The sequence below is a fragment of the Schistocerca cancellata genome, chromosome 4, assembly GCF_023864275.1.
Source record: "Schistocerca cancellata isolate TAMUIC-IGC-003103 chromosome 4, iqSchCanc2.1, whole genome shotgun sequence".
Lineage (NCBI taxonomy): Eukaryota > Metazoa > Arthropoda > Insecta > Orthoptera > Acrididae > Schistocerca > Schistocerca cancellata.
The window spans coordinates 503,854,480-503,879,014 of NC_064629.1; the positions used below are offsets into that span (position 1 = coordinate 503,854,480).

Sequence of the window (24,535 nt, forward strand, 5' to 3'; positions counted from 1 at the left end):
TACTGCACCAGAAACCATTTCACAAACTCAGCCTACCTTAACAACAGTCACAAACTTGGCCTCCACAGCAGTAACGATGAGGCCTTTACGACATTGGTGATGAGGGTTTACAAAACAAAACATCTTTGTTGACAATGGCACATAAAGCTGCACATCTCAGTGAACCAAACAACACAGAAACAGGTCAGCTGCTGACTGTAGGTGTGCAGTGCAATTTTATCTCTTTTGAAATGACGCAATCTGTTGAGATCACCAACAGCCCAATGAGGTGTATGGCCAGGGTGTGGACCATAGTGGTGGTTACATGAAGAGGGTGATAGCTTGAACCCATTCATTCAAGTACCATGAACATGACATCAATTTTTTTTCAACATTCTTGTGACCAGGTGTTGGCCTTACTTCTATATTTCCATTATGAGTGTGGTGTAGATGTTTCTGTCTTCCAGGATGACATTTGCCGTGTGCAAGCCTTTCGATTTGACGCCACTTCGAAGACTTGCACATCGATGGGGGTGAAACGATGATGATGATGATGATGATGATGAAATGATGATGAGCGGTGAAACTCTCTGACCTAGCCAGGAATTGAAGCCGAGCCCTTAGGATTGACATTCTGTCACGTTGACCACTCAGATACTGGTGGTGGACAAGGCTAAAGGTGATATTACATGATATTAGCATGATGTCTCCTGGGAGTGACAAATTTTTTTTGTAGAGTGTGCTTATTGTGGTGTCGTACCTACTTACACAAATAGCTTTACTTCTGTTTTTACTGCTAACATGCTGTTTGCATGTTTGCATGGTTTAGTACATTTCACTTCCTGTTTTTGTCCATTTGTTACCAATGGAAAGTAACTGCTCCACATATGGTATGGTGGATATGATTGTCTACTGTGATTTAGCAAATTAAAGTAAAATAAGGAAGGAAGATTGGATTTTAATGTCCTCTCAACAGCAAGGCCTTAGAGAAGGAGCACCAGCTGGGATTACGAAAGGATGGGGAAGGAAATCAACCACAATCTTTTCATAGCAATTTCCCCAGAATAATTCGGGACAGTCATGGAAAACCTAAATCTAGATAGCTGGATAGAGATATGAACTATTTTACTAAGGAATCTGACTCATGTGTTAACCCCTGCATCGCCTCGCTTGGTCTAATGGAATTAGTCTTGCCTCGCTTGGTCTAATGAAAGTAGTCAATGAGACCATGTCCTCTACACTGAAAGTGCAGAGAACCATCTGATAAACTGTTTGGCTGACTTTTCCAGTGTCTTAAGGATACAGTTTATCTAGCATACCAAGAGGTAAATATTGGTAAGCATCTCTCCATCCACACACCTCGGATAGAGGATGGTTTACTACATTCAGGGAATGGAAATCCTGGAAGCAGTATCCAATGATTAGCAGCAGCAGAAGGTCAGAGTCATCTTCCTTCTGGGTAGAACTTAATGAAGAATTACTGTATCCATACCATCATGGCAAATTGAAGTTCCATTAATGGCTGCTGAAAAAGTGTGGTGCAGGTGCACTCTCAAACTTAATATTTTATTTACTGACAAGGTGTGATTCACAAGAGATAATATTATGTATTTTCATACTCCCAATTTAGTTGCAGAAAGAAGGTATCAACAACACCATTTCTCAATCAACAGGTGCGCATGTGTTGTTGCTGGTATATCAATAGGATCATGGATACTACTGAAGATATTAAATGAAACTCATTACTAAAAATTTTCCATTATCTTATTTCCTACCTTACTAGAGGCTATGACATGTCACAAAAGACTATACATATGGTTCACATATAATGGCGCACCAGAACATATCCAAGAACATCTGATGACCACGTTACAGGAGCCACTGGGTCATTCAAGGAGACCCCTTACCTTGGACCCCACATTCTGCACACCTCAATCATCTAGACTGTTAGTTATGGAGACTTGAAGAAATTGTTCCATGCCTCTTCAGTCAATAATGTGCAGATATTACAGAACTTTCTCTTCTTTGCATTCAGCGGATACAACAACTACTACAACAGAGTCAACCTAAATGGTTGCATGATCTGTAATTCCATAGTGGAGGAAAATGCATTGCCTTGTGTAGAAGTAACATTGAGCAACTCCTATGAACAAGCACCATGAATAGACATCATATTATACCTTACCTATGAACAAGTTTCAGATCTAAGAATGTATGCGTTTCTGGACCCAGGTGTACTGATTGTTTTGTTTTGATAAGTATTAATGGATCTGAAAATAGCTGAAATTTTTTTAACATCAACATACATGATTCTGCTCTGACATATGCTTCATCATTTTTTCACTGTCTAGGAATATGAACATACTATCTGAATAGATCTTAAAATATAGTTCTGTGAATGTGTACATGTATCACATTAAATTGTCATTTCACTCTCAGTTTATTAAAGTATATCACACTAAATATATCTAGAGAAAAGTGAAATGTCTAGTACCTGTAGTGTGCCTTGCAAGAAAACCTCTACGCTGAACTGAAGCATCTGACTTGAAAACCATTAGCATCTCATTGCCTGTTGCCAGCAATGGGTGAGGAGCCTTGGAGCCACAGAAACGTCCTAATGTGTGAGCATCAGGAGAATCACCATCATACAGAACTACGTGATCATATGCACATTCTTGATGTGGTTCCATCTCAAATTCAACAAAAGTCTGAAACAGAATGAATTCACTGTAAAGAACACGTACAAGGCAACAACAACATGTTGAAATATTTGCATGTTCAGTACGTATGTGTAGTATACAAGGTGAAGAATTGACTGTAAAGTATACACACAAGATAACAACAACACATTAAAATACTTTAATGTTTAATACACAAGGTGAAGAAACAGTATTGATCTATCTCAAAAGGAATCAGAAACATTTAGCTCATGGCAGGATCATGAATAGGAACTGTACTGAAGTTTACGAAAATAATGGACCAAGCACTGGATAGATTTGTACTCAGCAGAACAATTCATGATAAGAAGAACCATTCTTCTTGCACATCTCTGTAAAGAAACTTTTAAATGAGCAATATCTATTGCACAATACATGTAAAATAAAGCTTTGGGTAATAGATAGAAAGATGTTAATTGAAACACATTTGACTGTCAAAAGGGCAATTCCTGAAACTCTCAATGACTACTGCAGCAGAATCTGACAGAATAATATCTTACAAAATCCAAATAAGTTATCATCATATGTACATATTATCAATTGCACCAATGTTTGTACCTGGCAGTCACTGATGACTCAGGAACTCAAATAGAGTATAGCAAAGTAAGAGCAGAAATATTCCTTTACAAAGGAAAATCCAGCATTGCTGCTCCAATGTGAGACATGAAACAGTGCAAATGTGAGTGATACAGATATTAGTGGCAATGAAGTTGAGAAATAGTTGAAGTCATGGAATGTAAACAAAGCTCCAGGCTTTATGGAACCCCATAACAGATTCTATATAGAAATTTCTGTTGAGGTAACTCCTCTTTTACATACATCCTTTGAACAAAAAACTGTGCCCAATAGTCAGAAGAAAGCACAGGTCACATCAGTCTGAAAGATGGATAGCTGAGTTGATCCACAATTTTACTGTCCAATGTCTTTGATATTCATCTGGTGTAGCAGATGCTTTTGGTAATTGCATAATGAATTTAAATAAAGTTAATTTCTCCACCACATGACAGAATGACATTAATGTGAAATTTATAGAACAATCAATGTCATAAATATGAGGACAAAATCCAATATAGCACCTAATAACATGTTGTTAATTTTCTGGCTGCATTAGATGTGTTTCTGAATATGCCTGTTAATCTCCTTTGAGTAGTAGAAGGTATGCACTGAAATATTGTCTCAGAAGATATGTTGAAATCCATTCAACACATGTCATTTTCAATGGGTTTAATTACTACAAATACTGTTCACAATTAGTCTAATGATATGTGAAATGTCATTTGAAGAGAAGATACACCCAATTTTCTTTAAAAATATATGTAAATATATAACTACACACAGATTATTTACAGATGTTTAATTAATTACACATTTGTAGAATTCCTCTATGGCACACAAGGAGACATCAAGGATAAGCATTTTTAATCAGGATTTGAGAACTAATCTGTTTGTTAGACATCCGATTTCTATGAGGAGATTATCAGAATATTCTATAGCTGTGTATTTCAATCCTCTTTTTGCTGAATTTAGCTTCAGTAGAGGCCTGTGGAGATTATTTCTAGTATTTCACTTGCTAAATAGTTGTACTACTCACAAACCTAAACTAATTATGTACTACAAAAATTCTGTAGCTAATGTTATTAGCTGCTGAAACAGATAACAACAAGGTCTACATGAGAGAACCCTAAAAATATTTCTAGTTACCTTCTACAGCACAGTCAATATTTTGTGCCTAAGATGAGTTACACAAAATTATCTGGAGGGCATCAATGAATGTAACTGTTTAAAATACTCATATTTTTAATTGCATAACATAGAAGTAAATAACTCAATACTATCTGCATGTACCACTGGCAGATTGTGCAATTACAACTTACGTGAGAGACAACATGGAAAAATGTTCTTTATAATGTCACTGAAGATCACAGGGAAGTCCACTTACTTAAAAATGTAAAGAAGAGAAAAAATCTGAATTATTGCATCAATTCTGCAAGCTGCACAAATGAGAACACAAAGAAAATTAATAAACATATCAAAATCAAGGGGAGGAAAAAAAAGGACAAGAGCTGACAAAAAATAAAACCCAAGCTCTCAGACTTATGGGGACAAGAAGGGAGTGTATGAAAAGCTAATAAGAGGAACCAAATCCAGTGACTACCAAAATGGTATTCCAACTTCAAATAATATCTTTAAGACTGTTGGTCACAAATAAATATAAATACAAAAACTTTTGAAAGGAATAGAGAGGAAGGATCTGAGGGATTCATCTAAAGTAGGCACTGTATGTTTCCAAATGGGGTTATTGTGAAATGATGGTCAGACTGCTAAAAGAGGGTTCACCAAAACTATACAAATATGTATAGCATCTTCAGTATGACAGACTACCTATTCTCCCCTCTTCCTCACAACATTTAGGTCCCTCTCACTTCTGTTTCTTAATGACCTATACTTCCTATTTAACCTTACCCAACCCATCTCCCCCCCCTCCCGCCCTCCTTCCCCCCCCGACCCCTCAATGAAGAAATTATTTGTTCGAAAAACTAGGATAGCGCATATACTTTTATATACTATATACTATATATATACAGTATACTATATACTATATATACTATATATAGTATACTATATACTATATATATATACAGTACTAACATTTGGCCCAATGGGAAATACTGGCCAGCAATTCTGTCTCATAGTTTTATAGAGTACCTATTTTATTATATCTTATTGAGTAAATAAGAGTTTTTAAAAGAGATACCCAAATCCCCATACATACTGAGGTTCCAAATAATATAACTGTAAGACTAGTTAAAAGATTTTTCTCATTTTCTGATGAGCTATCTAACTGTTTCGAAAAGCTCACACAAAAAATGACTGAGCGACATGCAACATGCAACATATTATTCAAATTGTAGTCTAGTTAGTACTATACCTGTTGTATACAAAATAGTTGAGGTAGTGATAAGACATTTCTAACATGTGAAATGACAGCTATTATACTGTTTACTGTATGAAATACTGTCATGTATTGTTTGATATTAAAAAAATTGATACATGGGGCGAAACATTCAGAACAACTGACTTATATGTTATGTTTACAAGATGTAACATGACCATTTTTGTGATACTAACCAATTTTATACGATGACCTGGTGTTGTTGTAAAATGCCAGACACATTCCTTTCTACTAGGATAGTAGTCTGGATAATTGGGACTGGAAATTGTCCCTGATGGTACAGTAATTTCAAATTTACAGCCACCTTCTTTACAGTCATGACCATTGTCATGTAGTGTGAATCCATTATGACAAGAACAGGTGTATGAGCCAATAGTGTTTCTGCATTCATGTTGACATCCACCATTGCTTGTGGCACACTCATCAATATCTGAGAAACATATTTGTAGAAGAAAGTATAGTTTCACAGCAATACATTATTATGGTAAATGGTGACATAAAACTTAAGACAGAGAATTACTGTGGTTAAATGACCTATTCAACTTTTACATAATCAAAGAAATGATCTCAAATCAAAAGGCAGTTACATGATAAAGATGATTTTCATGTTAATATATTAGTATTCAAAGAAAAACACACACTGTTCAACTTCTGTTATTTATTTGTCATTCACCTTTTATCATACCACAACAGTGGAAGGTGTCAAAAGACACTTTTACACATTATTTCTGTAATTACAAATTCAGTTTTTACTATCTTTTCACAGAACTTCTTGAATTTTTCTCATTTCTTCTATTTTTGACAATAGTGTACTGTAATTTTCAAATATGATTTCATGGACATTTGATGAAGTACATCTAGAACAGTGAAAGGGTCAATTGATCCCCATAATAAATAATCTTTAGAATACTGATGTACTGGTGTTCTTGGAATTACAAAGATATGCTCTAAAACAATAAAATTAAAAACACAAAATAAAATAAATTAAAAAAAAAATAAAAAATAAATAAACAAAACACGAAGGAATTATCTGAGTAGGACAGAAATTGGTAGGTGTCATGTACATGCAGAGACAAACAAATGACTATAATTTTAAAAAGATGATGATTTATTCCAGAGAAAAATCTTCACAAACTGAGCAAGTAAATAATGCACTGGCACATCTCTGGTCATTATGCAAGCAATTATTCAACTTAGTTGTCTTCCTGCAGGATATCGTGCCACATTTGATGCAAATGGTGTGTCAGATCATCAGAATCCCAATCTTGTTACAGGACCTTGCCTATAATACTCCAAATGTTCTCAAGTGGAGAGATATATCCAGCAACCTTGCTGGTAAAGGTAGTGTTTGGCAAATGTGAAGATAAGCAATAGAAACTCTCACTATTTGTGGGTAGGCATTATCTTGCTGAGGTGTAACCACAGAGCGGCTTGCCATAAAGGATAACGAAACAGGGCATAGAATATTGTTGGCATACCACTGTGCTGTAAGGGTACTGGAGATGACAACCAAAGCAGTCCTGCTACGAAATGTAATGGTGCCTAAGATCATAACTCTTTTTTGTCAGGTCATATGGCAAGTGGCAGTCAGGTTCATATCCCATTGCTGTTCAGGTTGTCTCCAGACACATCTTTGCTGGTTATCAGAGCTAATTTCAAAGTGGGACTCAGCACTGAAAACAATTCTACTCCAGCCAATGTTATTCCAGGGCAAAGGTGCCCAACACCACTTCAGATGGGCTTGTGAGGTGAATGGCAGTTGGTGCAAGAGGCTGTATAAGTTCAGTCCCTTTTCTATGAGCTACCTTTTTATGGCCCTCGTGGTCACTGAAGGAGCAGTTGCACACTGGGTAATGATGAATATGGTTTCTCTGGGTGCATCTCTGATCACTGCTCATTCCTCACATTCTGTCACCTCTCAGGGTCAAATGTTTCCTTCTTGGTGCTATGTTTGGCCATGGTTCACCCATTCCTGCCAATATCATCAAGTAGTGGCATCACTCCTATTCAAAAGTTGAGTAATTTGCTGATTACTCCAACCAGCTTCTTTGAGCCCAACTACACACCCTCTTTCAAATGCTGACATCAGCATATATTTATCACTTGCCCAGCTGTGAGCCATAGTTACTGTTCAGTTGAGTAGATGGAATGAAATTTGTAAAGAACTTAAGCCCTGGTATCAACGTGTCCCCTGTTTACTACCCTTGCCAGCTGCATGGTGAAATTGCACTGCAGCATCACACATTCATCCACTGGCTACCAAAGCTTACAGTTACACATCTTCTATCAATATCTGTATGAATATCAATTTGTGACCAATTTTTACAACCCCTTCATGGTGCATTTTTTCTTTCTTTTTTTGGCTTAGAGTGTATTTGCATTATATTTGTTTTCAGTTAACAGTGAGTGCCTTCACTGATGATGTACACATTGTTTGAAAGTTTTCCATGGTGAATACTTTAATGTAACTTTTCAGCCATAGTTTGGGTTTCTATGTTGTTGCTTACCTGATCAGTGAGTGTTATTTTGCTGTAGTGTGTACTTACTAGAGAAGTAATATCATATATTCTGGAGAACTCAGATACTGAATCAGAGAGTGGCTTATCAAATTCAGATGGAGATTTTCTACCAAAGACAACTGATGATGAAGATAGGAGGTGTGTTACCATCAACAGATAACTACCAATCTCAATTTTTTCCACAACAGTCTCTGGAGTCATCCAGCACAACACTGAAAATGGAAACTACAACTGGAAGGAAATGGGAAGTTGTTAACATGCTGTTGCCTCGAAGATGGGCTATTTTAAATATCCTGAAGGAGTAAGGGTGATCCACTGCATTTGCTTGTGACTTTCTGGATGAGTCTGTCATCAGTGCCTTCCAGCTTCTTCATAATTAATTGATGCTCTGTATCATATAAAACACACAGAACCAAATTATTGAAATGAAATAAAAAACACCACTTGGATGATATCACTGAGGAATCAGAGGAAATGATTGCTATCATGTACTCCAAAGGCCCTTTTTTTTTGCTAAAAGTGTTTCCTTGAGTGATGTTTGGTTGTCTTCTTGGGGGCCTAATTTTATCATGGATAAAATAATAACTGATAGTTCCACAAACTTATGAGATTCCTCCACTTTGATGAGAATTCATCTCAAACTCAATGCATTTCTGTTGACAAGTTTACTCTATTTCTGAAATATGGAACAAGTTTGTACAAAACTGCCTCTACTGTTATTGTCCTGGTGAAAATTTGAGGGCATGCTGAGAAACCAATGCCTCTAAATTCTGTATGTGAAAAATCTTAAAGATTTTGAAATGGAACAAATATTATTAACATTCTACACCTGTATTCTTCATGCCTACGTATTTCTATCTCAACATAGTCACCCCAGTGATGAACCCATTTCTCAATATGAGAGATCAGTTTGTTGATATCAGATGAAAATCAGATGGGGCCAAGTTGGAATTGTACAGGGGATGGCTGATGACAGTGATCCCAAGGTGTCAAATTGTTGGAGACATTGGTGGTTCATTTGTGGTCTCACATTGTCATGCTGGAGCAAAGGTTGCTCCATGTGTGGATTGACTATTCAAATTCAAAACTCAATTACAGCATGCTGTTTCTCATACACTGAAATAATTAGGTTACATACCACCATGTTACATGCTACAGTTCAGAGTTCTCTAGTAGAAGAGGGCTGCAATTATATAGATGTGAAGAATAAATGGGTAGAATGTTAACAATGTTTGTTTTCTTTAAAAGCTTTAAGAATAATTCACATAAAAAATTTGGAGGCATTGCTTTTCAGCAAGCCCTTGTATTACAGCTGATGACCAGTTACTTTCAAGCAAACCAAAGTGTAAATTTACCCACTTTATGCCAAACATACCTGGCAATTGCAGACTCAGATTTTCAGCAGCTGCAGACATGACATCCAAGTAGATTTCCAATGTCCTCCCACATCTAGATAAGGAAAAAGGTAACCAGACAACCAGCTGTTGGGAAAGTACATTGCTCCTTACCTCAGGAGCCATTTCTAAACCAAAAAAAGAAATGTGACAACAGAGAACTCCTTGACCTACCTTCAGCTTCATAAGAAACTTCAGCAGACCAAAATTCATTGAAAACTTCCCATCCATGTGGAGAAGAACAACTTACATTCCACCATCATCTTGAAGAAGACTGATAAGACAGAGTACACACTGACAGTGTACCAAGGGAAGGTTATTTTTCTCAATGCACTACACCCTGAAGTAGTACTCAGTGAAGAAGAAATAAGAAACAGTTATTTTTATAAGTTACAAAATGTGGTGTGGATGTTGTTGACAAAATGATTCATAAATATTCAACTAAGCTTGCTTTTAGGAGATGGCAGATGCATCTATTTTATAATATCCCAGACAGAGCAGTTGTAAATGCATGGAGCTGTAGAAATAGGTCACTTTTCTGGGTGGATGAATGGAAAATAGAGTATGTTAATTGAAAGTGGAAGGGAGAAGTGAGAAAAGGAAAGGAAAGGAATTCATGATGTCAGATGTGATGGTACATTATGCAGGGTCAGCAATGATGAGTGAAAATGTGTACTGGATTCAAACCTGGGATCTCTCACTTACTAGGCAGATGCATTAACCATTGTGCCACTTGGACACAGTGTCTATTGCAGTTGTGTGGACTATCTTGATACACAACTGAGCTGACCCACATACCCTCCTAGCACCACCTATTCACAGTCCCCATCCATGTCCCCCTTAGTTGCTACTTTGAGATTCCAGCAGGAGGTAGAACATGACTGTGCATTCACACTTAAGGTGGTGGATTCATAGCCCATCAAGTTGAATCAATTACACAACTGTGTGGTGTCTGCTCTTTTGGACATGTCATAAAGAACAGACACCATACAGAATCCACACCTGTGATACATATATAAATTAGTTAAATTAGCCTCGATGAGCTGTGAATCCACCACCTTCTGTGTGAATGCACAATCATGTTTTGGAGACTCAAAGTAGTGAGCAAGGGAGATGTGCACAGGGTGTGTGGGTAGATGGGAGTGTCATTTGGCTGGGGTGCATACCAAGGCAGTCCATGCAGTTGCAGTAAGCACTGTGTCCGGGTCGCACAGTGGTTAATGCAAGTGGCTAGTAAGTGGGAGATCATAATTTTGAATCCCACTCCAGCACATATTTACACTTGTCGCTGTTGACTCCACATGCAGTCCCAATGCTGCTGAAATCATGAATTCCTTTCTTACCTTTCTTTTCTCACCCCCTCCTCCTCTCAACCTCCAATTTACATAATATATATCACAGCTGCTGATTCTGACTCAGTCTTGTTTTTTCAGATATCATGAAGTCATACAATGGAAAATATGTAGGATACAGGTGTAGCTTTAATCATGTGGATTTTTAATGCATATCATATTAGGGGTCAAATGGCACCTTCCCACTGTTCTAGGTGCATCACATTTTTTGCTGTTCTAGTGTTAAAAGTTATTACAATGAAAAATGACTGCTGCCAAGGAGCAAGGATAAATCATTTTATTGAATCTGATTAATTCCTTTCCTTCTACGCCATTTCCATTATTATTGCTATTATTATTATTATTACTATTAAAAATATTGCATATTTTTTTGACATACCATACTCATGACAGCAACAAAACCTTAAATGGATTTGGAAACAATATGTAATGTCACAGCTACTGGAATTCACTTATAAAAGTTACACTTTTATCTTGACATTATTTTTCTCTTTTTAGACAACCTACATCACCAAATAATTTCTGTGTGTAAATATGAATTAAATTAATTGACTGACCTGTGAAAAATATTGCAGAGAAGCCACTCTTCTGTATGGAATTATCTGAAGAGAACTCTATGCGTAAGCTATTACCTTCTGAGGTAACAAGAGGTGGAGGTTTTGAACCACAAAACACACCATGTCGCCGTAGAATATCATCTCCCATTCGACTAAAAACTTGTACACTATCATACTCACATTCTTGCTGTGAATGAACAATAAATTGGAAGCATTAACATTTATTTTTAAACAACTGTAATTAATTTACATATAAGTGATTTTACATCAAATAAGTCAATGAAAGTTAGAATTTTTATCCTGGAGACTATGATCACAAAGTATAATCTGTTCTAGCAATATAAGCCAGCTTAGAAGCATAATTATTCAGACTTCCGTTCTTAATTCTCATTCATTCACAGAAGAAAACAAGTTTTGCAAGTTAACTTCCTCTTGCATCTTCCATAGGAAGATCACGGCAGTTATTAAGCATTTAATAATCCCACCAATCACTAAGGTAAATTTCGCTAAGCAGCAGACCAGATAGAAAATTGACATGATTATGATGAACATAAGGAAGAGTAATAAGAACATTAATCAATAACAAGGACTTGGCTGTGAACAGAAAAGTTGATAAATGTAGGAAAGCTTGATCAAAACAAAAAAATTAGGATGATTGTTGACTACAAATAGCATAATTCACTTCTACAGGATAAACAAGTTTTATATTTGAGTAGGAGTTACCATATGACAACCAAAAAATACAGTTTTATATACTTTCTGACAACTGGGTAACAAACAGTTGCCAATAAAACATACCACAATTGTATCAGAGTTCCTATTGGTAGTGGTAAGAATCACCAAAAACTTGTGAGCACCTGTGACTGTTAACCCTTGTTAACAAACTTGACAGTCAGTAAGTGGGTATTGGGTACTTTCCAGAATGTCACCAAAAGCTATTAAAACTCACTACCCATTGCTAATGACCACCACTGAATCCAGTGACATTAGGTAATGGAAGTATGGAAGGTTTGAAGAGGAACTGTGGGATAGGTTACAGTTTTCAGTCCTTCCATAAGGCATCCTCATGTAGTGAAATTGATAGTGCACTGCCCATAAAAGACAAATATTTGGGAAGCCCAGACTAGTACACACTTATTTACAGCACACACTTCTTACATATATTAACACACATCTGCTGAAAAACCTTAAACGCTAAAAAAGATAAAAATGTATTCTGTGTACTTTCTGCATGAAATGAACATTAATTTTTCTCATATTTCATCATAAGCTAATGAAGGCTCTCAACCAAGCAATCTCACACACACTAAGATAATTGATGAGTAGATTCACAGATGGCTTACTGCTCGTCAGTCCTCCTAAAACTAACTTATTGTGACTTCAGTTAAATGATTATCATTCCAGACTTCATAAATAGAAAGTGCTGGACAAATTTTGTACAAATTAGTGTGTTTAAAATTCCTTAGTCTCTCAGGCTGTTGACATGCAAGTAATAATGTTAGTGTGCCAACAACCTTGATACAGTGTTAACACTGGTTCCCATGAGGCCACTAAAGTTATGTGCTTTTGGGTTTGTCTGACACATGGATGGGTTACTGTCTGGATCAGATGAGTGCTTTTGGCATGCAGGGTGCACTCAGCTCTTTTGAGTGGCTTGACTAAGAAGTAGCAGCTCTGGTCACAAACACTGACAACAGGAGAGTGGTGAGCTGACCACATGCCCCTCAACATTTGCATCCAATGATGCTTGTCATCTTGAGGATGACACGGCAGTCTTGTTGGCAGAGGCTGACATGGCAGGCAGTCAGTACCTTTGGGCCATCCAAGGCCTGTTCAGACAGAGTTCAGTTCAGTTTCAAAAATGTAAGTGTAGTCTAAATGCTTTGTATTTCTTTTATTAAAATGCTATTTTTGGGATAATACAGATGAAGATGGCAAAGTATCTGTTCTCAAGACATCATATTTTCAAAAATCTATGATCCAAATAATCAAACATCTAGTAGTGGTCTCCTCAGGAGTCTCTGTAGTCTTAGACTTATCTGAAAACACTTGTAGGCTCTGATTTGATCAGTGAGCAACATTTGTTAACATTACACAGGATAAACAGAAACCATTTTCACAATGACTTTGTAGCTCTGTTCTAGACTGTAAAAAGGGTCCAACAGAAAAAAAGAGGTTATAACAACCAGTAAACATATTTATGAAATTATGTTGGGAAACTGAATATGTCTAAGGTAAAACAACAATAATGGAAATCCCAGGCTGCAATATGGTGTGTGTATGGGCATGCTGCTATTTAAGAAATAGAGGACATACAGAGAATCAGTCAGGCACATAAATAAAGCAGAATATCATTTAGCTTTAAATAAAGTCATTAATTGAAGCTAACAGTCTCTTTCTCTCTCTCTCTCTCTCTCTCTCTCTCTCACACACACACACACACACACACACACACACACACACACACACACACACACACACACACACACACAGCTATAGTTGTGTTGCAGTGATGCTGCCTGAGTAGAAATCTCAGATTGAGTGGGTCATGGTTAAGCAGGAGGGAATGTATTGTGGAGAGAGGCCTGGAGGGCATTACAAATGAACATGGTGGAGTGGAACAGAGTAGTTGGGGTGGGCACACTGAGAAAAGGAAAAAAGGATAGTGTTATAAGGGGAAGAATATAGTTTATGAGATATAGGAAATATCTTCAACTGAACTGCCTATTGTGATATTCATTATTGGAACAGCTGTAGCCTTAGAGAACTTGCACTTCACCATTCCTCAGTACTTCAGTGCTTACTTCTTTCCATGTACATCCTTCTAGAAGATTCTCTTCCACTTCAGTCTACTCTTCATCATTATACATTGTGATTTGGGTCTATATCTGCTCCTGGATATGCCTCACAATTCAGTATTTGATTGTGGAATCTTTGTCTGACAATGTGTAAGCTTACTGGGATCTTTGTGTATTTCAAGTCCTTTTTCAAGTATACTTCCTTTGACTGTGATTTTTGAACAGTGTATTTGCTATTACTAGCTGAAAGTTATTGTTGTACTCAATTAGTCTTGCCACTCTCTCATTTCTATCACTGAGCCCATATTCTTCTATAATTCTGTCTTCTATTGTACAGAAATGCACATTCAATATCCTCAAATACTTTCTCCACCTCTTCATCGTCTGCTTGTAATATCGACATGTATCACTAAAATACTGTTATTTGCAGTGGTTTCCTGTTGATTTTTACGAGAAAAATCATACCACTTAACTGCTCACAGTATCCCGAGCTCTGTACTAGATTTCTGTTGATCATGAATCATACTCCTGTTGCACCATTTTCTGCTACTCTTGATACTGCCCTATATTCTGGAATGAATTTTCACTCTGCAGCAGAGTGAGCACTACTATGAAATATCCTGGCAGATTAAAACTGCATGGAAGACTGAAACTGAAACCTGGGACCTTTGCATTCTATGAGCAAGTGCCCTCTCAACTGAGCTATCCAAGTGCAACTCATGAGCCACCTGCACACTCTAGTCATCTCCTCTCCCACCTTAAAAACTTCACAGAGGTTCTCTTGCATACTTTGTGGGATTAGCACTCCTGCAAGAAAGCACACTGCTGGTATATGGCTTTACCACAGAATGGGGATGGTTTCCAGAATGAACTTTCTTTCTGCACTGGAATGTGGGCTGATTTGAAATATCCTTACTGCTTAAAACTGTGTGCTAAACTGGAACTCAAAGCTGTGTCCTTTTCCTTTCACAGCCAAGACTCTACTTAATGAGGTATCCAAGTGTGACTCACTATCTGCCTGCAAAGCTTTATTTCTGACAGCACCTCATTGCCTACCTTCCAAACTTCACAGAAGTTCTCCTGCATATGTTTCAGGTCTGGTACTCCTGGAAAAAAAGGATAATGCAGAGATGTGGCTTAGCCACAAACTAAGGAATTGATTACACAATGAATTTTCTCCCTGCAGTTGAATGTGCACTGATCTGAAATATCCTACCAGCTTAAAACTGTGTGCCACACTGGGAGTCAAACTTGGGACCTTTCATGAGGAAATACTCTACAGACTGAGCTTTGCAAGCAATGCTCATGACCAAACCTCTCAGCATTGCTTCCAGCAGTAACTCGTATCCTACCTTGCAAACTTCAAAGAAGTTCTCCTGCATACATTGTGAGACTAGCACTCGTGGAAGAAAGTATACTGTGGAGACATGGTTTAGCCACAGCATAGGGGATTGTTTCCAGAATGAATTTGCTTTCTGCATCAGAGTGTGGACTGATCTGAAATATCCTGTAGATTAAAACTGCCTCCTATTAGGGGCATTTTCCAACACCAAGGGCAATAGGTTGCCCTAAACCTCTATCTACACCTCTTTCCTCTTTGATGAAGAGATTGGCAGAAAAATGGTGACTCCTTATCTCAGAGGTCTTCAATGCCAATTGCTGAAAATTTTTATTCAAAATTTAAATAGTGGTAGGGATTCAACATTTGACCCAAGAAGTTTGGATTGCTAGCCAAAACTGCTACACCTAGACCATGGTGGCTTAACAGTGTTCATATGTGTTGTGTTTATTTGGAAAAAAACTTTTGATATAGAGAGGGTTCATAATTTCTTAAAGGCATGAAACGAATCAGTCTTGATGAAAATATCTCCCGTAATTAAATCATTCTAAAAGAACCAGATTGTCAGTTAAAGAGTAGGTCAATGATTTCCCTTAGTTTGAAAGTAAAGATTTATGTTAGACATGTCTGTATAATATTAACATGACTTTTCAATGTATACCTGGAAATAACAGTCAAACAAGCTTCAAATAATATACACTGATCAGCCAGAATATTATGACTCATGACCTGCTATTGACATAAACCCATCCAGGCAACCGCAGTGTCACCTGACAAGGAATAACTGGTAGTCGGACACACACATGGTGCATGTAGTATCAGTGAGTGGGCTGTCCATGTGCAGAACAGGTAAGGCACGTGATCTATTTGAGTTCTACTGAGGGCAGATTGTGATGTTCCAGAGGCTAAGGAAGAGCTTTTTTGAAACTGCACAACTTGTTGGGTGTTTGAGGAGTGCTGTGGTGAGTGTCTTCAACACAAGCTGAAACCACATCCAGACATCATAGGGTTGGGTGGCACCCCTCATTACAGATGTTGGATGGCATAGGCTGGGCAGACTGGCAAAACAGAACAGGCAGTGAACTGTGGTGGAACTAACATCAGGCTTCAATGCTGGGCAGAGTAGAAGTATCTCTGAAGACACAGTGCATTGAACACTCCTAACAATGGGCCTCAGCAGCCGACCAATTAATATTATGACATCAGCAACTACGACTGAAATGGGCAGTTGACCATCAGCGCTGGACATTGGCACAGTGGCACAGCATTGTATGGTGTGATGAGTCCTGATACCTTCTTCATCATGCTGATGGGAGGTGTGAATCAGTTGTCTTCCAGGAGAACAGCTCCTTGACACCTGTACTGCAGGACGGAGACAAGCTGGCGACAACTCCATTATGCTCTGGGGAACATTCATGTGAGCATCCATGGGTCCAGTGGAGCTCATGCAAGACACCATGATGGCCAAGGACTATCATATACTGGTTGCAAACCATGTACACCCCTTCATGAAGACCATGTTTCCTGATAGCAGTGGCATTTTTCAGCAAGATAATGCATCATGTCACAAGGCCAAGAAAGTGATGGAGTGGTTCGAGGAGCACAGTAGCAAGTTTCTGTTGATGTGCTAGCCCCACAACTCACCAGATCTGAACCCAATTGAACACATCTGGGATGTGATTGAATGTGGCATCAGAGCTCATTACCACTCACCCCAGAATTTATGCGAATCAGGTGACTTGTGTGTGCAAATGTGGTGCCAACTTCTTCCAGCAACCTAGGCCTCATTGCTTCCATGCATTGATGCATCACTGCTATAAAGTCTAAAGTTGGCATACTAGCTATTAGGTAGGTGGTCATAATATTCTGGTAGATCGTGTATAAATAAGCATTAAATTGTGTGATTCATAATAAACTGAGAAATGGCTATGACATAATTGTGATGCTCATTATGAAGATCACTATGGCTGACATTGAGACCCAAATGCAAATTGCTTAAAAACAAAGTTGTGGCAATCTGTAAAGAACCTCTCAAAATGGAACACTTTAAAGTAAGTGAAATACAGCTTGAATAATAGACAAAATGGTACACTTTGGTTGTAGCCTTCTGGTAGTGTAGATCAAAACATGAGTCAAGGTTGCAAAAACCTCCTATTTCTTTCTTAAAAATGAAATAAAACCTCCATTTAAGTTAAGGTCTTATGATGTTGGTGTACAAGAAACCATCAGTTCACCAATGACATGTTAAATCTAAAAACTGTAAGAAATTACCAATTGGTGTCTTATGTTAGCTCTCACAGGCATTTAACTGTGTAGATCACAAAACATTCTTAGAGAAGACGTGGTTAAAACTTACTTTGATAACAGGAGATTATATTATGCTATTATCCTAATAGCACGTTGGTATCTGATGACCCCTGAGTGTGGCATATTACCACTTAGAGTTCCTGAGAATTCTGTGCTTGGGCCTTAGCTGTTCATGATATGTGTCAACAATCTGCCTCAGTCCATTAGAAAAATATGTAATTTCACAATGTCTGCTGATCATATTAGTTTTGTGATGAATAATACATCATCTATAAGTCAGCACACTTTGGCTCTTTGCATTCAGTAACAATATAAGAGAAGCCCCACACTACATAAAAGAGCAGCTAGAATCAAGTATGGAGTACTGCCAAATACCTCAAACTGTAATCTCTCAAAAAACAGTTGGTATAGTGACTACAGTATCTCAGCATATATTCTCTGCAATGCATTTTGTTGTACAAGAATTTTATCAGGAAATAAATAAATCTTTTATGTGAAGCTCTCATGTGCACATAGAATTAAAATAAAAAGTTAAATGTTGTATGGTAGTTCCTATTAGTAATTTCTTTATTTTATATATTTTCTTAGCTAACACTGCATTACTTGCACTGATAACCTTCTGTATCAATATATATTTTAATTTATTTAAAGAAAAACACAAAGTACAACACATCTTGTATGACTTTTTGCTAGGTACTACTGTATTGTTACAATTGTTGAACTTGTTATTATTGGCTATGTATTGATGTTCATATTCTGTGTATTTTCTTATACCCTGTCCAAATTATGTGCTTGTATGCATGGACTTACAGAACAAATTTACCATAAATAAGAAGATGAACAAAATTAATAATAAAACAAATAATGGGAAAACAGACAAAGTATAAAAGGGAAACCCATTTAGCTTTCACTGATTTTATTAGGGCATTCAGTGTTTGATAAAAAGAAAGTGTGGAGTATCATGAGGAAAAGCGGATATCCACAACACATAATAAATGTTTTACAAAATCTGTTCAAACAAACAACTGTAATTTTTCATATAAATGACACTCTAACGTATCCTATAAGCCATAAGCAAAGGAGTAAGACAATGGCTGCAGCATTTCACCCACACATTTTAACATTTATTCACATGATACAGTTCAGATATGGAAAGAGCTTTATATTGGAGGGGTTCAGATTAACAGTAATTCCAACTTAAAAGTGTCTTTTATATGGAGATGAAGCCACACTGCTGGCAGATAATGAAATTTACCTTCAAAGGGGAATACAGTTATTAGGTAAGATATATGAAGATAGTTTCAGAAAAAAAGACAAAATCGGTGACTTTCAAAGGGAAATAGCTTGCCTGTACAAGAACTGTGATTAACAATAGAACAATAGAACATGTCAAAGATTTCAATTATTTATGTTGTGATATCACAAATGAATATTATGAAGACATAGAGAAGAAATCAGCAACGTTGGGGAACATATGAGGAACAAAAATAGAATTAAAAAAAATAAATAAATAAAAATAAAAAGAAGAAAGAAAAATAAAATAAAATGAGAAAATAAATACGATTGAAATTTTATAAGACAATGGCAGTCCCAAACCTCATGTACTGAAGTGAATCATGGTTTATAAGTAAATGTCAAGAAAATTGCATACAAGCAATGGACATGAGTTTTCTAAGAGCAGTAAATGTGTGCACAAGAGCTGACAGATTTCAAAATTCATAAATTAGGGAAGAAATGAATACATTTAACATCCTCAATAAAATACAAAAGAAAATATGACAAACTGGAATTAACATCTCAAAAGAATGGGTGGAGAAAGATTACCTCTCCAGTTGGGAGAGGCAGTTAAGGAAGATTGAGGAAGCAGTCGGTGCCATAACAGGCAAAGCAGAAAAAAAGGGCCTAATCCTTGAAGTAAAGTGAAGGTGATGACCATAAAATGAATAAATATTTTTCTTAAAATACCCAAGAACTTGTAATTATATCCAGCCACATTCTGACTTTTTCTCTTCTCTTACTGTATATACATGTTTACATTTATAAGTTATGTATGTTATCTAAAATGAGTATTGTAATTCAGTCAGATTATTTATAAATAATGTTCAGAACTAACAGCTGAAATTATTATGCAAATTTCATTACACAAAAGGACTATTTTCACACTTGAAAATCTTCTGGGTCTTTGTGTGGCATTCAAAACGAAACTAAAACATTTGTCATTTACCTTCCCTTATATAAACTATTAAGTAGAGTAGTTGTGGCACTGTGGGAAGTAAGGGAAGTGCATGTACAGCATGTGCTCGTGACTATAAAAGAGAAACACAAACTGTGAAATGAGTGAGCGCCATTTTTGACAGTGGTGCCAACTAACAGCAGCAATGGTGAGCTGTAATTGTGTAAAGTGGACAATGTTTTCACATTTAAATCCCCAGTGTGAGAAATCTCATTTTTGTAAACACAAAAATTTTATTGTATCCCAAGACATTTAATAGTTTCACTAAGTTCAGTTTTTACCCCTTCAAAGAATACAAAAACAGAAAATTTAAAGAACCTCAACATGCACTAGAGGTGTTAAAACTTAAAAGGAAGCTCTCTGAAGAGGATGAAGAAATATCAAGTGTGTTGGCCATTTGGATGAGTTACAAATTTGCACTACCCTTAGCAAAGTTCTTGATTCCTTTTACAGATTGTGATTAAATAAGTGAATACTTTGTAGTTGCAGCTAAACATTTATATCAATTTCAGGTAAAATAGTTTTCTGTGGTGTCAGTATCAAACATGACAATCATATGTCCCACATGTGTCATGGTAGATGATGTTTAGTGGTTGCTTGCAAAATCTTTGTAATGAGTTTGTTACATATTCTTTAGTGCTCTATGAAAAAGCAGATACCATTGGCTTACAGCTGAATGTGACATTCTTAGTAACACTGAATGAAGTGTAGGAAATGTAGGTTTGTCATGGAAATTACTCATTTATGTGTCTACAAACAGAGCACCAGTCATATTGTAGGATAAATCAGGATTTGTAGTACAAACAAATGAGAAATTGAAGAAACTTCCAGTACATAATTTGTACCGATCTGCAGCTTAAAGAAACTGATCTGCAGTAAACCAGAGAATATAAAGATACTACAGATTTTTAGAAGCATTTCCCTCAGGACTGATTTCCTCATTTACTTAAGTTTCCACATGACTTCCCATCCTATTCCCTGCGTTGATAGAAGAGGTGCAGTGCTCATTACTCACAGGGCCTGTACTCAATGTCTGCTCATGGAGCACATATGCTGTGAAGCCCTGCATTAGAGCAAAAGATTTGTTTTCAATAGTGACTGCTATGAGCGAGGTCCTTCAATTTACCCATGAGAATTAACACCCATTACAATAAATTAATGAATTATCAAGTATGAAATGTAATATTTTAGATCTAAATAGATATGTACTCATCAAACAGAAGAAATTCTGTGTAGCTGGTTACCACAAAAAAGGACTGCTAAGTTTTTTGACACAATCCTACCATAAAATTAACAGACCCAAACAGACACACACACACACACACACACACACACACACACACACACACACACACACACACACACACAGAGAGAGAGAGAGAGAGAGAGAGAGAGAGAGAGAGAGAGAGTGTCATGAGTACCCTTGTACCATTGTCCTTAATGCAATGAGGGACTGTAGTTGTAGGATACACTCTTGGATCTAGACTCACTGTAAAGTGTCTGTGCAATTCTTGCTCCCAAAGGCAAATATCCAAATAAAGCACTTATAACTTGTCTGACTGGTGCCTTTCGAGGTGAGAGTTAATGAAACTGAAGTAATGAACACCAACAAAGTGTGTTAGTTCACTAGTAGACCTGATACTAGCAACCTGGTTTTTATTCAAACATTTTGTTATTAGGACAGTGCTATTCAGATATATGTCTGGGAAAACTTTTGTGATTAGTTTATTTGTTGATCTGTGAAAACTGATATGACAAGAACAAATAATAAATTCATAAAATCCTTCAAGCTAAATGGTGTTCTCTTATTTATTGTAAGGGTGTTACAGTGTTACCTTCCAACTTTCCTGACATTCACTAAAGCATTGGAGAGTCAGCTTACCTGGAAGACCTGTAACAAATAACAATAACAATTAGTCCCTAAGAACTTCCAGACATAAAAACATTGTTCAAAGAAATCTAAATGTTCCATTGTGAAGACACTGAAAAATTAGATAAAGAGTGAGGAGAAATTATGGCTTCTACCATGTTAATAATCTGTGTACACTGATTAATTTTTCCTTATTTTGATGTCAAAATTTATTTAATTAGTTTTATTAGCTTTCATCTGACAACTAGTATGTAGTTTCACAGTTCTACCACTAGGGCTTTATCGATCTTCTGCCATGTCAACACGTACAGGGTTTGACAAAAATATGGAAACACTGCAATAAATGCAGGTCTGGAAGTAAATGCAGATGCTAGCCAAGCCTGAAGGTTGTGCTGCTGTATTTGGCAATTAGTGGTGTCAGTGCAATACCCTGTACATGTTGCAAGTGTCAGACATAGTCAGAACAGTGTTCTGTGTAGCTGTGAGTGCATTGTGTGAGAGCTCATTGAATTGGAACATGAGCAACTGTTGGTTCTTGTGTGGCAGATGCTTCCATAACCAAGGGAGCCAAAGTGTTATGTTTTTCAAGAGGTACCATAACAAAGGCTTATACTGCATGCAGAGCAAGCAGGGAAACTTCATCAGGCAAGTACAAGGATGAAGAAAGTTTATACTGTGTCATCATGACAGGTGGTCACTGGAGAGTTTTGTTATAAAAAACAAAGAGGAGGACACCTGAAAAAGTCACTTTGGAACTGAATGTCACGTTTTTGAATACTGTCAGTACCAAAACAACATGAATGGAATTTCAGAAGCAGTGAACTGAAGGACAAACTGGATTTCCAAAACTAGTCATCAATGATGCAAACACCCTTAACACAAAATCATGGTGCTGAAGTCATAAAATCCAGATTGTGGAGCAATGGTAGAATGTAATTTGGTTGGCTGAGTCTTCTTTCTCCCTGTTTTCAGCTTCTGGCTCAGTTTACATCCCAATAGTGAAACATGGTGGAGATTTGATGACGATTTGAACAGTCATATTGTGGTATTCCATGGGCCTCATAGTTTCTCTGCAAGCTCACATTACTGCCAAGGATTATATGACTATTTTGGCTGCTCAGGTCCATCACATGGTCCAACACTTTTCCTCAATAGTGATGCTGTGTTCTAATACAAGAGAGCTCCTACTCACACAGCTCACACTATCCACAACTCATTTTGTGAGCATGATGATTACTTGTTACATCTCCCCTGGCCTCCACAATCACCAGATCTCAATATAACTCAGCCCCTGTGGTTGGCTTTGGGGAGAATGGTACATGATCACTATCCACCTTCATCATCATTATCTGAACTTGCCAGTATTTTGCTGCACAAATGGTAAAGGATTCTCTTGAAAACCATACAGAACCTGTCGTTATCCATTGTGAGCAAAACGGAAGGTGTTTTGTATGCCAACAGGCTTTTTACACCCTATTAGGCACAGTAATTTGCTGTTTTGTGTGAATCCTTAAGTTCGTCCAACATCTGTATGCAAAGTCTATAAATCTGGTTAGTGTCTTGTGCACTTTGTCAGAGTCTAACCATTTTTATTTTCTCTCTTTTTTCTGCTTCAGTTGTGATAATCTGATGGTTTTCTGGAAAGGTGAGGGTTGTGGTTAATCAGGAATGCATTGGTCAAGTTACCTTACATTAGGAATGTGAATGCATTCAATGATTGTGATATGACTTTCAAAATGATGGAGCACACTAATCAGTCATCCTTTTCTTACGTGTGTTATTAAGTAAGTCTAGATTTTGGCTAGTGCCTTGCCATTAACAATGCATTATATCACAGTATCAATGCATGTCCTAGTACATCAGTACATACTAGAACATGCACTGATACTATGGTACAGTGCAATGATAATGGCTAGGCTCTAGCAGAAATCTATATTTGCTTATGATTTTGAAAGAACTGCATTGGATTGATTTAGATGTCAAGAGAGTGAGCTAATTTCCATTTTGAAACAAGTTGAAATAATATAGTCAAAACAGTGCCAAATTAAAACTGATGAGGGAAGAATCAACTATAAAAATTTGTTAATTAATTTTTTGTCACTCATATAATCAACAGAACTGAAAACATTATATCTCTCACAATTGCTACTTGTCTTTAATATTATTTGTTGAGGTTATCAGTATTTCCTCAGTACAGCCATCAATGTTGACACACTTGTTATTTTGTAATCATCTATGAATATACACTGAAGTGCCAAAGCAATTGGTATAAGTATATGTATTCAAGTACAGAGATATGTAAACAGGCAGAATATGGTGCTCAGGTCAGCAATGCCTTTATAAGACAAGTGTCTGGTGCAGTTATTAGACTGGTTACTGCTGCTAGAAAGGCAGGTTAACAAGATTTAAGTGAGCTGGAACATGATGTTGTAGTCAGTGCACGAACGATGGGACACAGCATCTCTGAGATAGGGATGAAGTGGGGATTTTCTCATACAACCATTTCACGAGTGTACC

At 37.0% G+C, this 24,535-nt stretch overlaps 1 protein-coding gene across 1 annotated transcript in view; it reads right to left on the reverse strand.

The window, feature by feature from the left end:
* LOC126183449 (tolloid-like protein 1) overlaps nt 1-24,535 on the reverse strand; it is a 604,520-nt gene that overhangs the window by 80,765 nt on the left and 499,220 nt on the right. The window contains exons 13-15 of the mRNA XM_049925443.1: nt 11,472-11,671; nt 5,826-6,079; nt 2,474-2,687 (exon numbers count right to left, since the gene is read on the reverse strand). Coding sequence (XP_049781400.1) covers nt 2,474-2,687; nt 5,826-6,079; nt 11,472-11,671 — 668 coding nt within the window. The remainder of the gene's footprint in view (nt 1-2,473; nt 2,688-5,825; nt 6,080-11,471; nt 11,672-24,535) is intronic.